The 20,295-nt window shown below is 39.5% G+C and overlaps 1 protein-coding gene across 5 annotated transcripts in view; it reads right to left on the bottom strand.

The window, feature by feature from the left end:
• Nucleotides 1–534: 534 nt before the first annotated feature.
• LOC124615364 overlaps nucleotides 535–20,295 on the bottom strand; it is a 200,560-nt gene continuing 180,799 nt past the window's right edge. For all 5 annotated transcript variants that reach the window (XM_047143180.1, XM_047143181.1, XM_047143182.1 and 2 more), the window contains 2 exons: nucleotides 13,249–13,428; nucleotides 535–2,156 (listed from right to left, as the gene is read on the bottom strand). In XM_047143180.1, the coding sequence (XP_046999136.1) occupies nucleotides 636–2,156; nucleotides 13,249–13,428 (1,701 nt within the window). In that variant the 3' untranslated portion in view covers nucleotides 535–635. The remainder of the gene's footprint in view (nucleotides 2,157–13,248; nucleotides 13,429–20,295) is intronic.

Genomic DNA, 20,295 nt, shown 5'->3' with positions numbered 1-20,295 from the left:
TTTAGCTTATCTCAAATATATGTGAGATATACGATACCCATCACAGTTGTAGAGCTGTGCTGCATTACAACTTACACCGACAATATACAGCGCGTGAACCATTCACTGCCCTGCAACTACAACAGTGTTTATTGTATAAACTGTTTTATTTGTTGTGTGTGTTTCAGAGATCAGTTAGCAAATTTAGCATGTCTCATTTATTTTATCAGATCTTAAGACTTTTTTTGAAAGAATGAAATGGGTTATCCATTGCAAAAATAAGTGTGAAAATAGACTGCATTAAAACAATGTTACAATTTTATTGTGTATTATGTAAGAGAATTTGTTGCTATATATCCTGTCCTGGCCCCTAATTCTAGGCAATATACAGAAATTTGTTTCAAAGCAACCAAATGTGAATATTAGGAAGTGCAATCAAAAGGTATGTTTCTTTTGGTTTGTTTAAAACAAATTTTCATTTTCTTTTATGGGTTCATATTTTTGATGAAAAATAAATATAACATGGGTTGTTATCATACACTGCACAGTAACTTCTTTCAAAGTATACAATATATTTAAAACATTTTTACATTTTTCTGAAATGAATCATAACTACAATATATACTTTTTTATAAATACACCAGAACAAACATAAATTAGGCAGACACAGTTTCCACCATAGATTTCTTAATAATTTCACCAAAATTCTCATCACAGTCATCTGTCCCACCACTGGAACCTGTGTTATTAGTAACAAGTTGAGCTTTGCTCACATTGCACGATGACTCCGTGCCAGAAGTCATGCTGTTTTGCGGCAACTGTTCTGCTGTCACGTTACTATTAAAAGTTGCAGATGGACCCTGCACAGAGTTACTAGACTCCTCAAAGGGAACACCATTTGATGGAGTATTCCCACCATTAATATAAGAATATCGTCCTTGCAGCAACTCTGAGAAAGGTTCCAACTTATTGCTAAGTGAACACACTGTATGTAGATTGGTATAATGATTGTTCTGTACAATGTCTGGTGATACTATGTTTTTACCATTCACATCTCTTGAAGAGATGTGGTCTTGAGAATAGCTTTCCCTTGCACTCGGTACAGAGGAAAATCCATGGTAAACACTGTTGTTTGAAGGGTGTGTTGGATGTTGCTCACTATATTGTGCATTAGATGCATTTAAGTCCACTCTCCCTTTGTAACTTTCACTGTCCAGCACTTGAACATCATTTTTTGGACTAAATTCTGAATTGTAAAGTGAACTGTAGTGACCAAAGGAGCCTGTCTGAAGATGGTGGTGTGAAGTGAAAGTGGGAAATGAAGATGAATACGGATGGTACTTTGCTGCCTGGTCATTAGCATAAAGTCCAATAACATCAGATGCTGCAGTCTGTGACTGAGTGTAATTTGTTTGAACAGTTTCGCAAAACCCACTGCCTTGCAAAACTGCAGAACCATTAAATCCTCGATTCACATTTGTACTTTGAGTGATATGAAAATTATTATCAGCTCCATACTCATGATGCACAGGACTCTGCAGTTTTCGTTGCTGGTGGAGAGGAATGTTTGAATGGTGGGAGTTGAACTTACTATGATTAACACCATTGCTCTCCAGTTGATCCACTGATAGTTCTGTACTGTTCTCTTCAGAATAGCATTCATCTCTGAACACATACAGATCTAAAGAATCTTCTCTTGCAGGTAAATCCCCTACTATACCTGAATAACTTGAATTTGTTCCCTGAATGTCTGAACTGCTCGATACACGAGGTTCTGCTTGTGTTCTGTACTGCACATTGTTGAAGCTTCCAGAATGGACACAAGAGTCTGACTCAATATGTGAACCTACTGCAGCTTCACGTAGCAAATTGCCATTGAACTTACGTGGTGACGCACTGTTTGCAGTACTGACATGCACAGATTTCCCAGAACTTTCATATCTGCTTGAGTTGCACCGTACATGGGTATCTTCACTCCAAGTGACTCTTGGTGACAGATGCCTATGCTTGCTCCCAACGCTTTCTTCATCTTCCAATTTCTGTTTTTTCTCCAACTCCAATCTCATCAGAGTGTGAATGAAGTGTGTGCGTACCCTCACTGGATTAAACTCTATACGTCCACTTGAGTTAGCACAGCCATCTCTTGTACAGCCACATGGAAAATTTAATCGATCAACCTGGAAAATCCAACAGCAAATGTAAGCAGGATGTAAATGTATAATTTTCTAAATGAAAGCAATTCCACATGAAAGTTAAGAGTTTACCAGCAGTGGTGGTGGTGGTGGTGGTGGTGGTGGTGGTGATGGTGGTGGTGGTAGTAGTAGTAGTAGTAGTAGTAGTAGTATAAATATACATTCATTTTTACAGCCATAGCATGCATTAATACAATTTTCAATGAATTATTATCTCATGTAAAAAGCAGCCTGAAAATAGTCATGTTTTGGTACTGCACCATACCGCAAAATAGTGGTTAGTATTTACACATGCTCAGACATTTTCAAGGAAATAATTCTATCACATAACCACTGCAACCACTGGCAGCCTAGTTAAGGGGGTGCATAATTGACTCCTGGTAGTGCAACTATTGTATGAAGATTACAAAATTGTGAGTTACAGCAAAGGAGAAACAAAAGGTTGGCAAAAGAACCATTGGTTGCTCTGGTACTACACATAAAGCAGTTTCTTGACAAAATTATAATTCTGATTGAAACATTACCTCTTGTGTGGCAGTTGAAAAAACACTGGTTATAAACAGGTGTTGCATTATCATCTTAAATTATAATAGTGATTAATATTTTGAAGTGAGTGCACACACACTACCACTAATCATATTGCCTTGCAACAACAATGTATTTCTGAAAATGCAAATGATCCCAACAGCTGCTGGTCCCAAACAGTGCTGGGGTTTTGCATCCAAGCATTGACTTAAGCCAACATGACAACTGTATATCAGTCAATATTTTTCTGTAATTCCACAATTTCCAGTAATAAATGTAGAAAGCCATCTACATCACTGTCATTTGGGGCAACAAGTTGTGTTACAAACAGATTTAATGTTTTATTACTGAAAACAAAGTAAAAGTAGAGAGTTGTTCTGATAGAAAATTCCTAGCATTCATATACGTTTTATAACTGCTCCATATAACAGAAGTAAATCTTTAACTTGATGGAAGCTTAAAATGTTCAACACAGACAAGGAACAACACACAGGGAGTTGTCACTGTCTTCAAAATTGTATCTCAATTTTTCCATGCCTTTTTCTTTCAGCTCACTTAATGCACATGGTTATTTATCTTGGAATTACTTGTTAGGATTAGTTTCTCTGTCAGCAGATAGAAAAAGTTATAGTAAATTCTAACCAACAAGCTACCTAGGATTGTTGCTTTATGGCTGACAACATACTGTGATTGAAATGACAGATGCCTACAACTGCATTTCTTTAACAGGACAAATGCAATTGACAATTCATGTTCTTTCAGGTCAAAAATATTCTCTCTTAATGTTTCTGCTCTTCTTTCGTGTAAAGTGCTGTTCTGTTTTATCTTTTCTGACCACTATATTAACTCCAAGACCTGTCTTCTGCATACCACTTTCACTCTAGCACTCTAAAAATACACGTCTTAATCTTATTTCCTTCAAACTTACTTCAAATTTCTAACACTTTCCCCACCAGAATGCAATGATTACCACTCTTTCAGCTTACTATTCTGAGAGTATGGAAGCGTGCTTCCTTTCGATGGCTGCATGTATCAATTCCAAGAGCTACAAATGACATAACACATCAAATGTTATGATAGATTTGCCCAATACCCAAGAAACTGACTAAATGTGGCAAATGTGAATTAACTCATACAAACAATTTCTACATAAAGCCAGGTACAAAAACACTCATTACCAAAATGTATAATTTACAGGTCATGGGAATATTTGGACATGGTGGTACATAATTTTTATTTTAGATTAAATTGTTAAAACTAAATAAACAAGTTCATAGAACTGACAGTTTTCAACATAAGCATTACAGAAGGAAATACAAGATCAGGTTATTTTCATTTATCATAATATTTAAGTATTCTCCTACAAAACATACTTTTTTATGTACCCCTCTTAGAATGATTTATACTGTATCTTCTGTCATGTTCAATGCTACAGCTTCAGTAATAATACTTTTTTCTGAGTGACAGGAGTAGTCTTTACACGATGAAACCTGCCTTCTGTTTTATTTGTTTGTTTTTGTCAGACGTGCCCATATCAAAACTGTAGAACACAAAGACAAAGAGTGGAGTTAGAACACCTACATGTCAATCCAAATCGATGGAAGAGAAGACAGCTAAAAACAGGGATGTGGAGAAAGGTCTATAAAATACGCCATAGAGAAACAGAGGTCCAGAACTAAAAATTAAATGGTCTTTGTCATATTGCTACGATGGATAAAAAGTAAAACGCAGTCGACAGCTCAGCAAACACAAATGGAAATGTAACCTATTAAAAAAGGGCATTATGTCAGGAAATGGCGGACAGTTAAAAGTTGGGCTCAATGTGCACAAAGAGGTGCACATTACACTTAACAAATGACAATGGCTAAAAAGACAGTGCCCAATAAGCACACCCAGTTAAAATGATCTCGCAGTGGGAGGGTCGAGAGGTAGTCGTCCAAGCCGCTGGGATACGCTTAATAACCTGACGCTCAGGACAGAACCCCCGAGGCACACCGCTTTCCTGGATAAAGGTGTCTGACAAGGCAGAGCCCACACAACCTTAAAAACTCAGCCTTTTAAAAATTCCTGAACAAAATGGGGCAGATGGCCACAGAAGCCCCACATGTAGAGAGTACGAAGGATATCAGTCCTCCAGCAGGTGTCTTAGGCTTTCCCCAAATCGAAAAACATGGTCAGTCTGGAATTTCCGCAGAAAACTATTCATGACATAGGTGGACAAAGTGATGAGAAGGTCAACTGCAGAACAGTGCACTCAAAATCCACACTGTGCAATGGTAGTAGACGGCAAGACTCAAGCCACCGTACCAGCCAGGCAAGAATCAGGAGTTCCATCACCTTGCAAACGCAGCTGTTGAGAGAAATGGGGCCAGCAGTTAGAAGGAAGGTGATTGTCCGTACCGGGCTTAGGTTGGGGTATGACAGTGGCTTCATGCTAGCGTCTGGCAAACATGCCCTCTGCCCAGATGCGGTTGTATGTATTAAGCTGAAAGTGCTTGCCCACAGGAGAAAGGTGCTGCAACATCTGAATGTTAACAGCATCTGGCTCTGGAGTGGAGGATCAGGATGAAGTGAGAGCATGATCTAGCTCCCTCGTAGTAAAGGCAGCATTGTAGCACTCACGAGTCTGAGAAGAGAAGGATATTGTCCAAACCACCTCCGCTCATTTCCGAAGTAGGAAGGCAGGGTGACAGTGGGAGGAGCTCAAAATCTCCTCAAAATGGTGGCCCAACATGTTGGAGATAGTAATAGGGTCCACGATGACATTGTCTGCTACCGTCAGGCTGGAAATAGGGGAATTGATCTTGGTGCCAGAGAGAAAAGATGTCAGAGGTTGGCCCACATGACAGAAAAGGGAATGGAACTGTTAAAAGAACTAGTGAACAAAATCCAGCTAGCTTTTTTGCTATCCTGAAGAACACGATGACACTGTGCATGCATCTGTATATAATGAATGCGGTTTTCCATCGTAGGATGACTGTTAAAAACGTGGAGAGCATGTCTCCGCATGTGAACTACGTCACGCCATGCCTCAGTCCACCAAGTGACTGGGACATGGCATGGTAATGAGGATACATGGGAAATGGTCGCAGGAGTATGAGTCAGAGAGAATGGACCACTCAAGATGACGGGCAAGCTGGGCAGTGCTGGACAGGTCCAAATGGAAATAGGTGTGCAAGGAGTCTGAAAGGAACGTGGGTGCTCCTGTGTTAGGTCAGAAGAGGTTAAGTTGATTAAGAGGGTCAGCCAAGAGGGCACCTCTTGGACAGGTTCTGTGAGAACCCCAAAAGGGGATGGTGTGCATTAAAGATACCAAGCAGTTGCCCAATAAGATGGAGGACGTCTGCCCTTGTTACATCAAAAAGACAGAGGAATGTAAACGGTAAAAAGGGAAAAGGTTAAGTGAAGAAGTGAAAGGCAAATTGCAACAGCTTGAAGACGGGTAGTAAGAGAGATGTGTTGACTATGAACATCATTCCATATGAGCAGCACGACTCCCCCATGGAATGGAATACTGACGTCAGGGGGGTGGTCAAAACGAACCAGGAAGAAATGCGAAAGTTCAAACCGATGATGAGGACGCAATTTTGTTTCCTGAAGGCAGAGAACAAGTGGACACTGTGATTCTAAGAGCAGTCGTAAATCCTCTTTGTTGGATTGAAGGCAGAGCTGTAAACATTCAGTTGGAAGAGACTCACGATGAGGAAAAAATGAAAGGGTGTCACATCAGCAGCTGCCGAGTGCCAGCCTGTGAAGACTTGCTGCTACAGGGCACAGAGGCAGGAGTGTCCTGCTCCCTGAGGTCCACAGAAGCGTCGGCTTTCTTCTGCTGTCGGCTGCAGAATCAAACGCACAAACATGGTTGATGGTGCGCACTGGTGACATGGAGGTCGGCTGGGCGAGGGTATCACGTGATGACACTAAGAGGATCTTCGAATCGGCAAAGGAGAAGACCGTTTGCCTTTTTTGGACTTATTCGAGCCTTTCTGGTTACTGGAGGGAGATTCAGGCATTGGTTGGCTAGAGGGGACATAGGAAGTCTTCACAGGAGTGTTCCTTCTGTCCTTTCCAGCCTGCCAGTTGTATAGCTTGTGACTTCACCCCACAAGGTGACAGTCTGATGGCTTGTTGCACAGCCGGACGAGGAGACAGTGATGCTAACATGACATGGGCGATTTCAAAACCTCAGAGCTGAATATGACGTCACATGTCTGTGTGACCATGCCCTTTAAGGAGCTAGGTGTAGCAAGAACAGTACTGTAAGTGCCAGGCTGTCGAACGCAAAGTTTGTGACTAGCCAATAACGAGCAACTGCGTAAGATATTTTTTCCTTTACCCAGATTTCCTGGACATCCCCACTCATCGAGATACAAAGGACAATCTCGAAAGGTGGCGGCGTGGTCATCACTGCAGTTGACAGAGAGGGATGAAGGAGGCGGACAATTGACCTCGTGCGCATCCCTACCGCAAGTTGCGCATATGGCTGGGTGTCGACAAGACAGTTGAGTGTGGTTGAAATGATGACACTGGTACAGTGCATTGGGCTCGGAATGTACAGTTGGACTGTGATAGCTTCATAACCTGAGTGATCTTGGAAAGAAGCACCACTATCAATGGTAAGAAAAAGAGTATATGTGGGCACTAAGGAGGCATCTAACTTTTTCGTCACGCGATGGATGGCAATGACACCCTGATCCGAGACATAAGTTTGGATTTCGGCCTCGGTCAGACTGTTGAGGAGCCTAGTGTAAATAACTCCACGGGAAGAATTCAGAGTTCTATAGCTTGCGGCAAACAGGATAGGTGTGGAGAAGCAATGTGGCAAGTAGTGGTTGTGCTTGAGAATCAGAAGTAGTCTCCAAAAAGCAAAGTGCCATTGCATAAATGAGAGCAGGATTTCATGGGGCTGGTAATTGCATCAACACCTTTCTGAATTAGAAACGAATTTACCATTGCAAAGGACTGACCATCTTCACTTCATGAAACCACGTGCGGTGCAGCTAGGAGGGCATTTGAATTGATAGCTTTGTTGCATTTACATTTGGTGGACATGGACTGCAAAGATGATGACTGGCTCATTGCAAGAAAATCCTCCACGATTGCCCACGTCTCCGATGGCACGCTCCTTCCAACTGGGGATCCCCTTCACAATGAGGCACACCCACCTTTGGTGATTGTTCACACCTCAGGTAACAACTCCCGAACACCTGACAGATGGACGAATCGGCAGTTTGGGAAGGTAGCATCTCAGGCAATAGCCCATCCCTAGGCCTCGCCTATAGCATGGAATACAAGCTAACCCTACCTGTCGACCCGGGGCTGGGAATTACGCATTACCCAGTCACTTGTTACGTGTCAGACACGTGATGGCCTGCAGGATGCACAGGGAGGTAGAAGAAAAGAGAGGAACCTCAAACATCAATGTAGAGAGAGGATAGGAGAAGGTGAATGAAGAAAGGAAAAGGGAACAAAACATGGTGAGACTGTTCTTATGTCAGCTATGGACAGTGCAGAACACTTCCAAAAACACCTGACATGTTCCCCAAGGGAGGTGAAAAAGAATAGCAAGATGATAGACATGCAGCACAGAAGGGAAAAGATGCTGCAAAGGCTGGGGACCCATGGGAGCTAAGCACAAACCAGCTAAAGAGCAGCGAGCCCCCTGGGGGGACATCTGTTTTAGTTTTCTACTGGATGACTAGCATCTTATTCCTATGAATGCTTGAAGAAAGTTTCCTCTAAAAGAAAATATGTTACACCTTCCAGTTATCTGAATGTAAAACAGATCTGTGTTGTTCAGTTACATTTCCACAGTATGTAAAGCAATCTTTTCTGGCCATCTAATAAGATTTAGCACAGCAGAATAATATGAAAGTTTTTGATTGTACTGATCAATGCCCGACTTATCACCTATTTTAGTTTCTGACAATCTTAAATTTCGAAGAAACTTTAACCATTTCAGCATGGTGCATATTAGAAATGGCAAGAACTTCATTTTGACACTACTTGCAAATAAGTACACCGTCATTCAAAAATTATTCTTGGTATACTTATCGCATCAAGTTAGAATGAAAATTCATGCCTTCAGTGATAACCTCCACCTTTCTCAGGAACAACTTTTTACAAGAGATTGTGTTATTTAAATGCAATGTCAGGGGCGCTCATTGAAACATAAATGAGTTGGTGAAGTTCCTTGTAGTCTCCTTATGTCAAGAATCCAGTCCCCTGCAGCACTAAGATTATAGGCAATGTCCCTGACAAAATTGTTGTTGCACCTAAAGAATATTACAGTCTTTTTGGCGACAGCATCCCATGCTGATGTGTGGAACAAGATTGTTGTTACATCAAATATAACTCTATGTTTATTCATGAAGCAGTTTTTTCTTCTTCTTCCTCCTCCTCCTCCGCCTCAATCACAATTATTTAATATGCCACTGATGTTCCACCCAAGGTTTGGAAACTGTATGGATTGACTGATATATTGCTTCCACAAGAGCATCTGTCATTAGGTAATGTTTCACACATAGGTTTTATAAGTAGACACCACTTTTGTCAAGAGCTACAGAATTATAAAGATAATCTAAATAAAATGCATGTCCTTTGTCAAGGTGGTTTCCATCATCAGGTGTACAACTCCAGATGCATGACTTATTTCTGTCTTGTCTGCCGACTTGCTGCAATAGATCTTTTCTTTATTTTGAGAACCAAAGAATTGGATTCATAGAGCTTAATGTTCTACGATGTTTCTAAATTATCCACAAATGGTCTACCATTGTAGAATTAGTAATTGTAGCAATGAGTTTTCTGAAGTGCAGATATCTCAATAACCAGCAAAATCTATTTCGTTCATAACAAATCATCACTATGTGACAGTGTAAAAATGATTTTTATTCTATTAACAAATGAATAAGTCCATCAATTACAAAATTTTGCAATCTGTTTCTAAGGGTACGTTTCTTTTAGAACTGTGATAATAAGAGTGTCAAAGAGAGCAGCAAGTGAAGTGAAGCACGGCTCTTAGCTTTAATAACATGTTTGTGGCAGAGCTTTGATAACAGCAGGGTGCTGAGCAATTAATTAATTAATTAATTAATTAATTTACTTACTTAGGTTTGGTATGGAAGCCAAGGTAGCTCTAAATTCATCACCCAAGTTTTTTCCATTTATATTATACTGAAGTTGCTAAAAAGCTAAATACGCCACTATTGAAAAGCACAATGCATAAACATAAATACACAATAATTTGAAAAAAGAAAACAAAGTATGTTTTACTGAATGCCAATCCCACCCAATGTATGTCTACTGGTCAGGCTTTTATGAGAACAAACTTCTGTAGATGTGGCTAACAATATTATTAAATGAATTTGCTTTCAAACATGGCTCAGACAAATGCCACAATAAAAGAATTGCTATGGGAATGCCATTTATAGTTTTTGCCGCTACACTAGTATCACCACAGCTCCCACAAAATCATATCCTCAACTCACCTTCTCACTGAACACAGATAAAGGTGGCTCTGAGAAATTTCATTCCACACATTACACATCACTGTTTGTAGCACCTACAATGTCATTATCTTCCTTGCATTCACAGACATCTGTGTTTGAATCTTCAGTAGACTGCTAAGCTTAAAACGAATTTTAGACACACTGTTTAGAGTCTGACTATAAATGATCTCATACCAATCTGATTTCTCTACTTTAGATAGCTATTCAAGTTCTGTATCACTCAGCTTCTTATTGTTAGCTGTTTTACATGGTGCAACAACAACAGGTAATGAGAAACATCAGTGAACAACCTAAAATGACGCTTCAATTGGATAGATAAAATCTCTACTCACCTAGTGGTGGTGGGAGAAAATGCACACAATAGATATGGAGATACACAAGCCTTTGGAGCCAGTGGCTCCTCCTCCTGACAGAAGGGTTGAAGGGAAAGGAAGAGGAAGAGGGATGGAGGAAAAGGGCTGGCGAGGTTTAGGAAATGGGGGTAGTTGCAGAAAAGTCACCCAGGATCAGAGGAGACTTACCAAACAGGATGAGAAGGAAAGATTGACTATCAGTGCCTGCACCGTACAAGATCTGAAACCCTGATAACTTAAAGGTGGAAGATATGGTAATATACAAGCCAGAGATTACTGGGGAGAAAATAATTGTCCAAGGGTCAATATGGTGTTATGCACAGTGGACAGGGAGGGGGGAATTAGACAGGTGGAAATTTAGGCCAGGTGAGGAACTAGAATTGAGCTTATGTTGTAGCACCAGTTCCCACCTAGGGAGTTTTGAGAAACTGGATCAGGAAGGATAATCTAGATGGCACGTGTGAAGAAATGCAATGAGGTCATGACAATCCACAGAACTTCTTATCCCACCCAAACCATGCACTCCCACCTTTTTACCTTCTTGCTAAGAAACACAAACCAATTCTTCTTGACCACCATTGATGCCACCTCCTCTATACAAACATTGCCCGTGTAGATGGCTGGTTTGCTGCTGAACATTACCTCAAATAGTGCCCACCTACTTCCAAACCTATGACATGCTTCCTGCTCACCTTAACCAACTTAATACTTATGAAACATTATCTTTGAGGGGCAGACATACATACAGATCAGGTTTATAGTCATGGCTCCTTCCTATGGCAACCTTTTCATGGGTCACTTGGACGGGGCTTTCCTGGGATTCATAAGCCTTCAAACCATTGTTTGGTTTAGATACACTGATGACATCTTTGCCATTATATTATATTTTAAAAGTCATATTTAATTGTAATTACATATTATTAATTTAAATTTCAAAGAGCACTCATAACTATTCATTATGAATGTAACTTTTTATAAATTATGCCCTCCATGTGAGCATCACTCTTGGCAATGCAACATTCAGCATTAGTGTATGCACTCACTATAACATTATGAGGAATGCCACTGTTTATGACCTCCACTTTTGTGCTAATAACTTTGGACAAAACAGCGAAACCAAAAGCATGGAAACAAGTTGCTTTGGAAACACTCTGCACAAGGTTGTCATGGATGTTCATGCTATGTATGGTTGCACCATCCTGTAGGAACCACAGCTCCTGCATACGGCTATTCATATGGTTCATTTTCTCTGCTACAGTTTGATGCAACATAACCATCTGGAATGGGTGTGCAAGTGTCACCTTTCTCATATATACACGATGTAATATGGCCGGTCTTAACAATGGTAAGAATTAGCAGGCGTCCAGTACCCATTTTCTGCCCAATAAATGATAAAGAGCTTTGTCAGACAATGAAACTGTTAAGTAACCATCACCCGAATCTGCATACAAAGATTTCAACGTTTGTCTCCAGGCAATTATTAATGCACTTAACAGGAATGGAACTTGTGAAGATCCTATATCCTTCCATGTCAGAATATTTGTTATATTTTGTTTTAAGCTTATTGATTTGTGTCACTGCAGCTACTACTGGTTCAGCTGTACCCAGCATTAAAAATAATCTGTGCCTGCTTACAACACTTTCTAAAGTAGTGGTTGTTGCTCTGTATGTACAAACAGCATAGCGCTGGGGTAGACAGTAAATAGTATCTCTTGCAGTTGTTTGGCAGCTGTGCTTGCTGATGTGTTCAAGCCAACCATCTATGCAACATTCAGACAAACTTAATGTTCCACTCTGAAGTGATTAATGTTTTATTGTGGTATTCGGTAAGTTACTAAAACTAAGTATATTAAAATTGGTTTCAAATGAGTAATAACTTCAGCAACAAGTTGTATAATCAGTGATGCCCCAGGATCTGTTCTCCATCAAACCACTTCAGTGCCTACTTCCCAAAAATGACTAGTAATAGGAGGTATATAATTAGCTCCTCGAGCTGGAGAGGAGAGATGCAGCATCAATTATTATAGCACCCAAGTAAGTCATTTTATAAAAACTTAATACCCAAATGCAACATATGTTGCACATTTCTGACAGATATATTGAGACTTTAAGAATGCCTGAAAACATTCTTACTGCTGCACGGTTGTCCAGGATGTGAACTATAAATGGCCGATCAGTTGACTTGTTTGAAGCTGCTGTGCTGTTCTGAGCTATCTGATGAACCTTTTGCAAAGTGGCTAGGCCATTGCCCAATGTTGAAGTTTTGTTGAAACAAATAATGTATTTTTGCATTCAACTGACCAGCATTCTATGCTGACTGTCACGTACACTGCTGTGTACCATAAACCAATTCAACCGCCAAGATGGCAATGGTTTCAACTGCTGCTATCAGCAACAAAAATTCAAAGTGTTTCATGCATAAATTTATAGTTTAAAATACTCCAAAGTTTCTGCTGCACACCTCAGTACAGCAGATATCTTCATATCACTACAGAACACAATGGAATCAGTCATTTTATTAATTGCCTATACTTTCACTGACCAATGATTAATGTTACAATGACCATTGATAAACTAAAGTTTTTCTGTAGATAATGTGCATTGGTGTTCTGAATCTTGTTGACTGGAATCTATGTCCTCCTCTCTACAGATGTTCAGTACAATATTATGGCAGGAGACACTGTACTGTACCTGGCATTTTATTCCAGCTTGTGAACAGCTACAAGTATCAGGATCACAGTATCCTTTGCAACTACATCCACAGAACTCACGAGATGAACGAATATCCCTGCATTCATCTTTTTCTAGGGAGTCAATTTTTCTCACTCCAGCAGCACGGAGAAGAGCTCGGCGCTGACGTGTAGGTACGGGCTGCAAAGAAATACTACACTGTACTGAATACAACATTTCGTACATGATGAAATCATAAAAAGCAATTTCAATTCAATAAGACAAAGTTTCACTCTGAGTAGAAATAAGGAAAGCACTTGCTTCAACAAGGAATGACTTCAATCTTTAAATTAAATACATGGGAAATGAAAGGGAAACTTACTTACTAATCAGTTCGCAAGAGAATACAAGTAACTTACAAGTTCTCATTTAACCAATCTTCTTACACAGAAATTGAACAGAAGTGAGAACAAATTCAATCTTTCCACAAGAAAAGCTAACAGCACTTTAATTGATTTTGAATGGGTTATGGATACTTGTGACAAAAGTGTGTCATTCTATGTTCTGCTGAAACATAAATCGGGAACCAACACTCTATTTAAGCTAAAGCATTTGTAATTTTCTCAATGTTCCTTAATTTAAAAAAAAGAAAAAGTTGAACAGGGGAGAGAAGGAGCATAATCATACATTCTGAAGGTCAGGAATATTATGGCAAACACTAGATCAGGGGGGACAACCAAGAATTAAAAATTGACTTGAAAATTGCAAAATCTTAAAAATTCATTCATGTTGTTTGTGTATCTGTTAGTTCTACTGCAGTGTGTGTATATAAATATATATTCCCCACCTCCTCCCTCCTTTAGGGTCCCATGCCTCACTCTGTAAAACTGGAACCCATATAGGATCGCTCTGTGTTCAGACTGTCTAAGAAACTTTTTCCTCAGGTATGAGTAGACCAATCAAGTTAAAATTTATGCTGCATACTGAGGCCAATGGTCCCTTGGCAGTGAAAATGTTTTAAACTTCTAAGCCAGTTCAACCATAAGATATGGCCATTTATGTCACATACTTTCATACTCATGGTACACAAAACACGTCAGAACTGTTGCAGAAGCAACGAAAAAAGCATGCCAAATTCAGAAGAATGCAAAATCCCACGACTGGTTAAGTTTCACGGAAGCTCTAAACTTAGTGCAGACGTCAATGCAAGATGTTTTTAATAGTTTCCACAATGAAACATTGTCTCCAAATATGGTAGAAAACCCAAAGAGATTCTGGTTGCATGTAAAGTACACCAGTGGCAAAAAACAGTCAATACCATCACTGTACGATAGCGATGGAAATGTTACCAATGATGGTGCCACTAATGCGGAGTTACTAAATATAGTTTTCCGTAATTCCTTCACGAAAGAAGAAGAAGTACATATAGGAGAATTCGAAACCAGAACAGCTGTTAGCATGAGTGACATAAAAGAAGATATGTTAGGTGCTGCGAAACAACTCAAATCACTTAAGAAAGGCAAGTCTTTTGGTCCAGATGGTATACCAATCAGGTTCCTTTCAGAGTATGCAGACACAACAGCGCCTTTCTTAGCAATCTTATACAACCTCTCACTTAACGAAAGGTCTATTCCTAGACTGGAAAGTAGCAAAGGTCACACCAATATTCAAGAAAGGAAATAAGAGTAACCCACTGAATTACAGACCCATATCACTGATCTCAATTTGCAGTAGGATTTTGTCAACATGGATTCAGATGATATCGTTCTTGTGCAACACACCTATCTCATTATTCCCATGAAGTAATGAATGCGGTCGACAAGGGATCTCAGATCGATTCCATATTCCTAGATTTCCAGAAGGTTATTGATACCATTCCTCGCAAGCGATTGTTAATCAAATTGCATGCATATGGAGTATCGTCTCAGTTGTGTGACTGGATTCGGATTTCCTCTCAGAGAGGTCACAGTTCGTAGTGATACACATTAAATCATCAAGTAGAACAGAAGTGATATCTCGCATTCCGCAAGGTAGTGTCATAGGCCCTCTGCTGTTCCTGATTTACATAAATGATCTAGGTGATAATCTGAGCAGCCCCCTTAGATTGTTTGCAGATGATGCTGTAATTTACCATCTAGTAAAACCATCAGACAATCAATTCCAATTACGAAAAGATCTATAGAGAATCACTGTATGGTGCGAAAAGTGGCAATTAGCACTAAACAAAGAAAAGTGGGAGGTCATCCACATGGGTACTAAAAGAAATCCGATAAATTTTGGGTATACGATAAATCGCACAAATCTAAAGGATGTAAATTTGACTAAATACCTAGGAATTACAATTACAAGCAACTTAAATTGGAAAGACCACAGAGATAATATTGTGGGGAAGGCAAAACAAAGACTGCGCTTTGTTGGCAGAACACTTAGAAGATGCGACAAATCCACTAAAGAGACAGCCTACATTACACTTGTCCGTCCTCTGCTGGAATATTGCTGCGAGGTGTGGGATCCTTACCAGGTACGACTGATCGAGGACATCGAAAAAATGCAAAGAAGGGCAGCTCATTTCGTGTTATCGCGCAACAGGGGTGAGTGTGTCACTGATATGATACACAAGTTGGGGTGGCAGTAACTGAAACAAAGGTGGTTTTCTTTGCAGCGAGATCTATTTACTAAATTTCAATCACCAACTTTCTCTTCCAAATGCGAGAATATTTTGTTGACACCCACCTACGTCGGGAGAAATGATCATCATAAGAAAATAAGAGAAATCAGAACTCTAACAAAGATTAGGATGTTCCTTTTTCCCATTTGCCATTCGAGAGTGGAATGGTAGAGAAGTAGTATGAAAATGGTTTGAGGAACCCTCTGCCAGGCACTTAAGTGTGAACTGCAGAGTAATGATGTAGCTGTAGACTCAAATACACATTCATCACAACCTATAGGGCACTTTTGTTGACCTAGGGTCACGAAATATGGCAAGAAGCAAGGTCAAGCACAAGTAAAGGGAAAAATATGAAATTGTTAATTTTTGATTACATCACACAAAAAACATTTCTTTTGTAATATGTTACCTAACTTCAAACTTGAAATTAAAACATTCTCAAAAGTCTTGGAATACATAGGACCAGCATCTTGCTAGTATCAATGACGATAACAGGCAAAAATAAACAACATTCAGATTACTGAAATGGATAAACTGTCTACATATATAATTTTGTACAGAATCCTAAGTGTGCGGGTCCTACTCGTACCTGTTTTTTTTTTTTTTTTTTTTTTTTTTTAAGCAGCTTCTTAAAGGACACAATCAGTCAAATACACAATTAACAACATTTAAAGATTTCATTCCTATTGCAGTTAGCTGTTGGTTAGCCTGTCTTGAATGTTAGAATCTGAAACTTATATTAACTACTGTTCTTTTTCACACCACCATCTCACAATCCCGTTTATTTTAATTTTATTCACATTTTCAATTGTGAAGATTGTAACCACACTTTAAGTGGTTGGACATTACTGTGCAGTTTTTACAAACATTTTCTTCGCCATTTTTTTATAATTTTGTACATCTTTAGCAACATTTCAATAATAAGAATAGAGCAATTACCAACTATGATAAAATTCAAAGCAACCGGATATTGAATGTAAAACTCTTTGGTGGACTGTATAAGCCTATGTTAGCGTACTGTTAAGCTACTACCATTACTGTTTCAACTAGGACAAATTACATGCTCGTGTGAGCCATTTATGTCTTATGAAGTGAATTTTGTGAATATATATTACAGGAAAGTATTTCACGGTGTTTTCGTGTTCTGAGTAATTGAAAACTGAAGACAGTGTTTCTGTCAAAGCATTACTTAATTACACAAAAGAAAACTCAATAAAATCCCAGGCTAAGGGACGAAAGCAAACAAAAATGATAGTTTCAAATCAGGAAGGTTTTTTTTTTCCCTAAATAATAATTTGCAATGAAAAGTTAGAGATGTGCAACTTGGTAGTCAACATATAGTTGATTGGAGAGAGCACTGTAGAAAAGTTTGTAGTTCTATGTGTTTACAGAAAAATGGAGAACTTGGTAGGAAAGATGTAATAGTGGAAATTAATGAATCTTTATTTGGGAGAGGCAATAATGCAAAAGAGAGAAGGGTATCTGGCATTACTGAAAGAGGCCATTTTTTCATGTTGTCCAAGATATATCTCAGGTGGCACTTCTAGAGGTAATAAAAGAAATTATGTTACCAGTGGCAACAATAACATCTGATTGTCTCTGTTTGTATAACTGCCTAAGGAATTAAGGATTCAAGCTTTCTGATAAGCTGAATGATTTCCAGTTTCCCTTACAAATTAATAAATGTGCAAGATAAACTGGGAAATGTTGTTTAATATGATAGAAAAAATTGCATTTGTTGACGTGTCAACATGGGCTTGGACAAAAGGAGCAGGGCACTATTGGTGAAGCTCTGTTATCAAAAAAACAATAATGCTGCAGCTGCACTCCAAGAATATCGCCGGCTGAAAGGACTACAGAAGGGTCCTCTTCCTCCACCTGCTGTGCGGAGCGTGATGAAATTGGAGAACTAGGTGACGCTCCAGGAAGAGGCGGACGACCATTTGCACCACACATGGTTGCTGAAATCACGGTTGCTATGGCAGGCAGCGCTGTGCACAATTCCCGACCATCAGACAGAGTGTGTGGTGTATCGCAACAGTTAAACACCCAATAGCCCACTATATGGAAGATGCTTCTAATCATTGTCAAATGGTATCTGTACAAGATCCATATCATACAGCAGCTTGCACCACAGGACGCACAATAGCGCGTTGACTCCACTCTCCACTTTCTTGCAAGGATTGAAGTTGATGAGGTCTGGCTGTGGACCATCCTATGGACAGATGAAGCTCATTTTTCTCAGACGGGCGAGGTGAACACCAGAACTGCCAAGTGAAGTGATCTTCACAGCTACATTCATCGTTGGCCCATTCTTTTTCGAACAGGTTGGCTCTCAAGGAGCAAAGATGTGCAGTGTGACTGGCCAGTGTTACTGTGATATGCTTCACCAGCCTGTCATACTCTCCCAACAGGAGAGACACGCATTGAACTCAACAGTTTTCATGGAAGATGGGATCTCACTGCACACCGCTCGTGAAATTAACCTGTTTCTCCGAAACACATTTGGAAACAACCGAATTATCAGCCAATCATTTCCAAATGCTTGGCCGACACTATCACCTGATCTCACACCCTGTCATTTACGGTTGAGGGGCTACCTGAGGGACAAGATTTGCCAGGAGAAGATTCACTTATGTGCTTCTCTGAAGTGCAACATATCAAGAGAGGTAGCCAGCATACCTATGGACATGCTTCGTTCTGTTGTGCAGAATCCAATTCTGCACTTTCAGACTCTTGTGGACACTGATGGGTGCCATACTGAGCCCCTTTTGTAGCAGTAAGTGGTTCTGGTATGATGTACCATAGCAGCACATTTAAAGTGTTTCAACTGAATTGATTCTGCATTATTTCTCTTTCCCATCTCGTTGACATTAATGCTACCAAGTTTGGTATTTGTACGGTAATTATTTTCTGTGTTAAATAGAGAAAGTTTAATTATAACCATCTGGTACCTACATCTGGATCAGATAATAAAGTAGAGAGTGCCAGGGACGCAGGGATGAATATTAAAAGTGATATAGAACATGTAAAATTTACTGAAAAATGTAATGTTGATTTTTTTTCACAAACACATTAAATAACTTCTCCCATTTATTTATGAAACATTATATCCTCCATGTGACCACCCAAGGCCATGCGGCAACGAGCAATACGTTCACTGATGTTCTCGATGACGCATTCACAAATGTCTGGTGGGCTATCATTAAAAACCATTTTAATTTCACCCTTTAACTGGTGTATTGTTTTTAGTTTGTTCAAGTATGTTTTTGATTTCACAAATCCCTACAAAAAGAAGTCACAAGGCATAAGATCACATTGTCTGGCATGCCATTCCTTGTTGCCACACAAACAGATAATTTTTTTAGAAAACTTTTCATTCAGCACAGCAATCATTTCACCGGATGTGTGACATGTCGCATCATATTGTTGAAACCAAAAATCATTTTCATTAATAAGAGGGAAAAACCAATCACAAAGCATGTTTCGGTAATGGTTGCCGTTCACAGTGACAGCAGCTCCCTTATTTTGAAAAGTATGGGCTGATCACTCCTCCTGCTCAGGACCCACACAGTTGTGCATTGTGGATGCATCTCAACTTCCACAGTCACTCACAGATTTAAATTAACCCAAATTCTGCAGTTCTGCTTACTGATGTACGCACTAAGGTGGAAGTTGCCTCTTCTGAAAAAATTATTTGAGTGAAGTTCTCATTCTCCGTTTGTTGAGCCAAGACCCATTGAGCAAATCAATGTCTTTTTCCATGATCTACAGGCTTCAACTCTTGTGCAAGTTGAATTTTGTATGCAAGCACTTTCATATCTTTTAAAAGGATTTCATGCAGTGAACTTTGTGACAGATTCAATTGCTGAGGTTGGTGAACTGATTTTCTGAGGCCTACAGTCACGTTGCCCTACACGACAGCAATGGTTTCTTGTGTTTGAACAGAACGTTTGAAACAGAACCCGTGGTCTCAAACTTCCAGATCAACTCCCCAACTGAGGATTCAGGTGGAGCAGAATTATGTCCCAGTGTCGCATGCAGTTCACAAATGGTTGCCGTGGGACTTTCACTGTTTCTGTAATAACTTTTTATCACTTGGATAAATTGTTCAGTTATCTGCTCCATGACAAAAATAAATATCAAACAATGATACTTACCACAGAAAAGCTATCAGGCTAATAACAGGAAGGATCACAGATAATAAACATGAAAAAACCATGGCTGTCAACCATCTTCTGACAAAATGGCACAAAATTTTCAAATTTGTCCATACTTCTTTTTGACATTTGAGCATAGAAAAGGGAAATATCGGTTTGCTGTTTTGTGAAAGGGAAATATGGCTTTCGTTCCAAAACAATCAAGTTAAAGACAGCAATTGTCATTCACAGTTGATTGGG

This window comes from Schistocerca americana, chromosome 5 (genome assembly GCF_021461395.2).
Source record: "Schistocerca americana isolate TAMUIC-IGC-003095 chromosome 5, iqSchAmer2.1, whole genome shotgun sequence".
Taxonomy (NCBI): Eukaryota; Metazoa; Arthropoda; class Insecta; order Orthoptera; family Acrididae; genus Schistocerca; species Schistocerca americana.
This window is presented reverse-complemented; position numbering and strand designations above follow the sequence as displayed.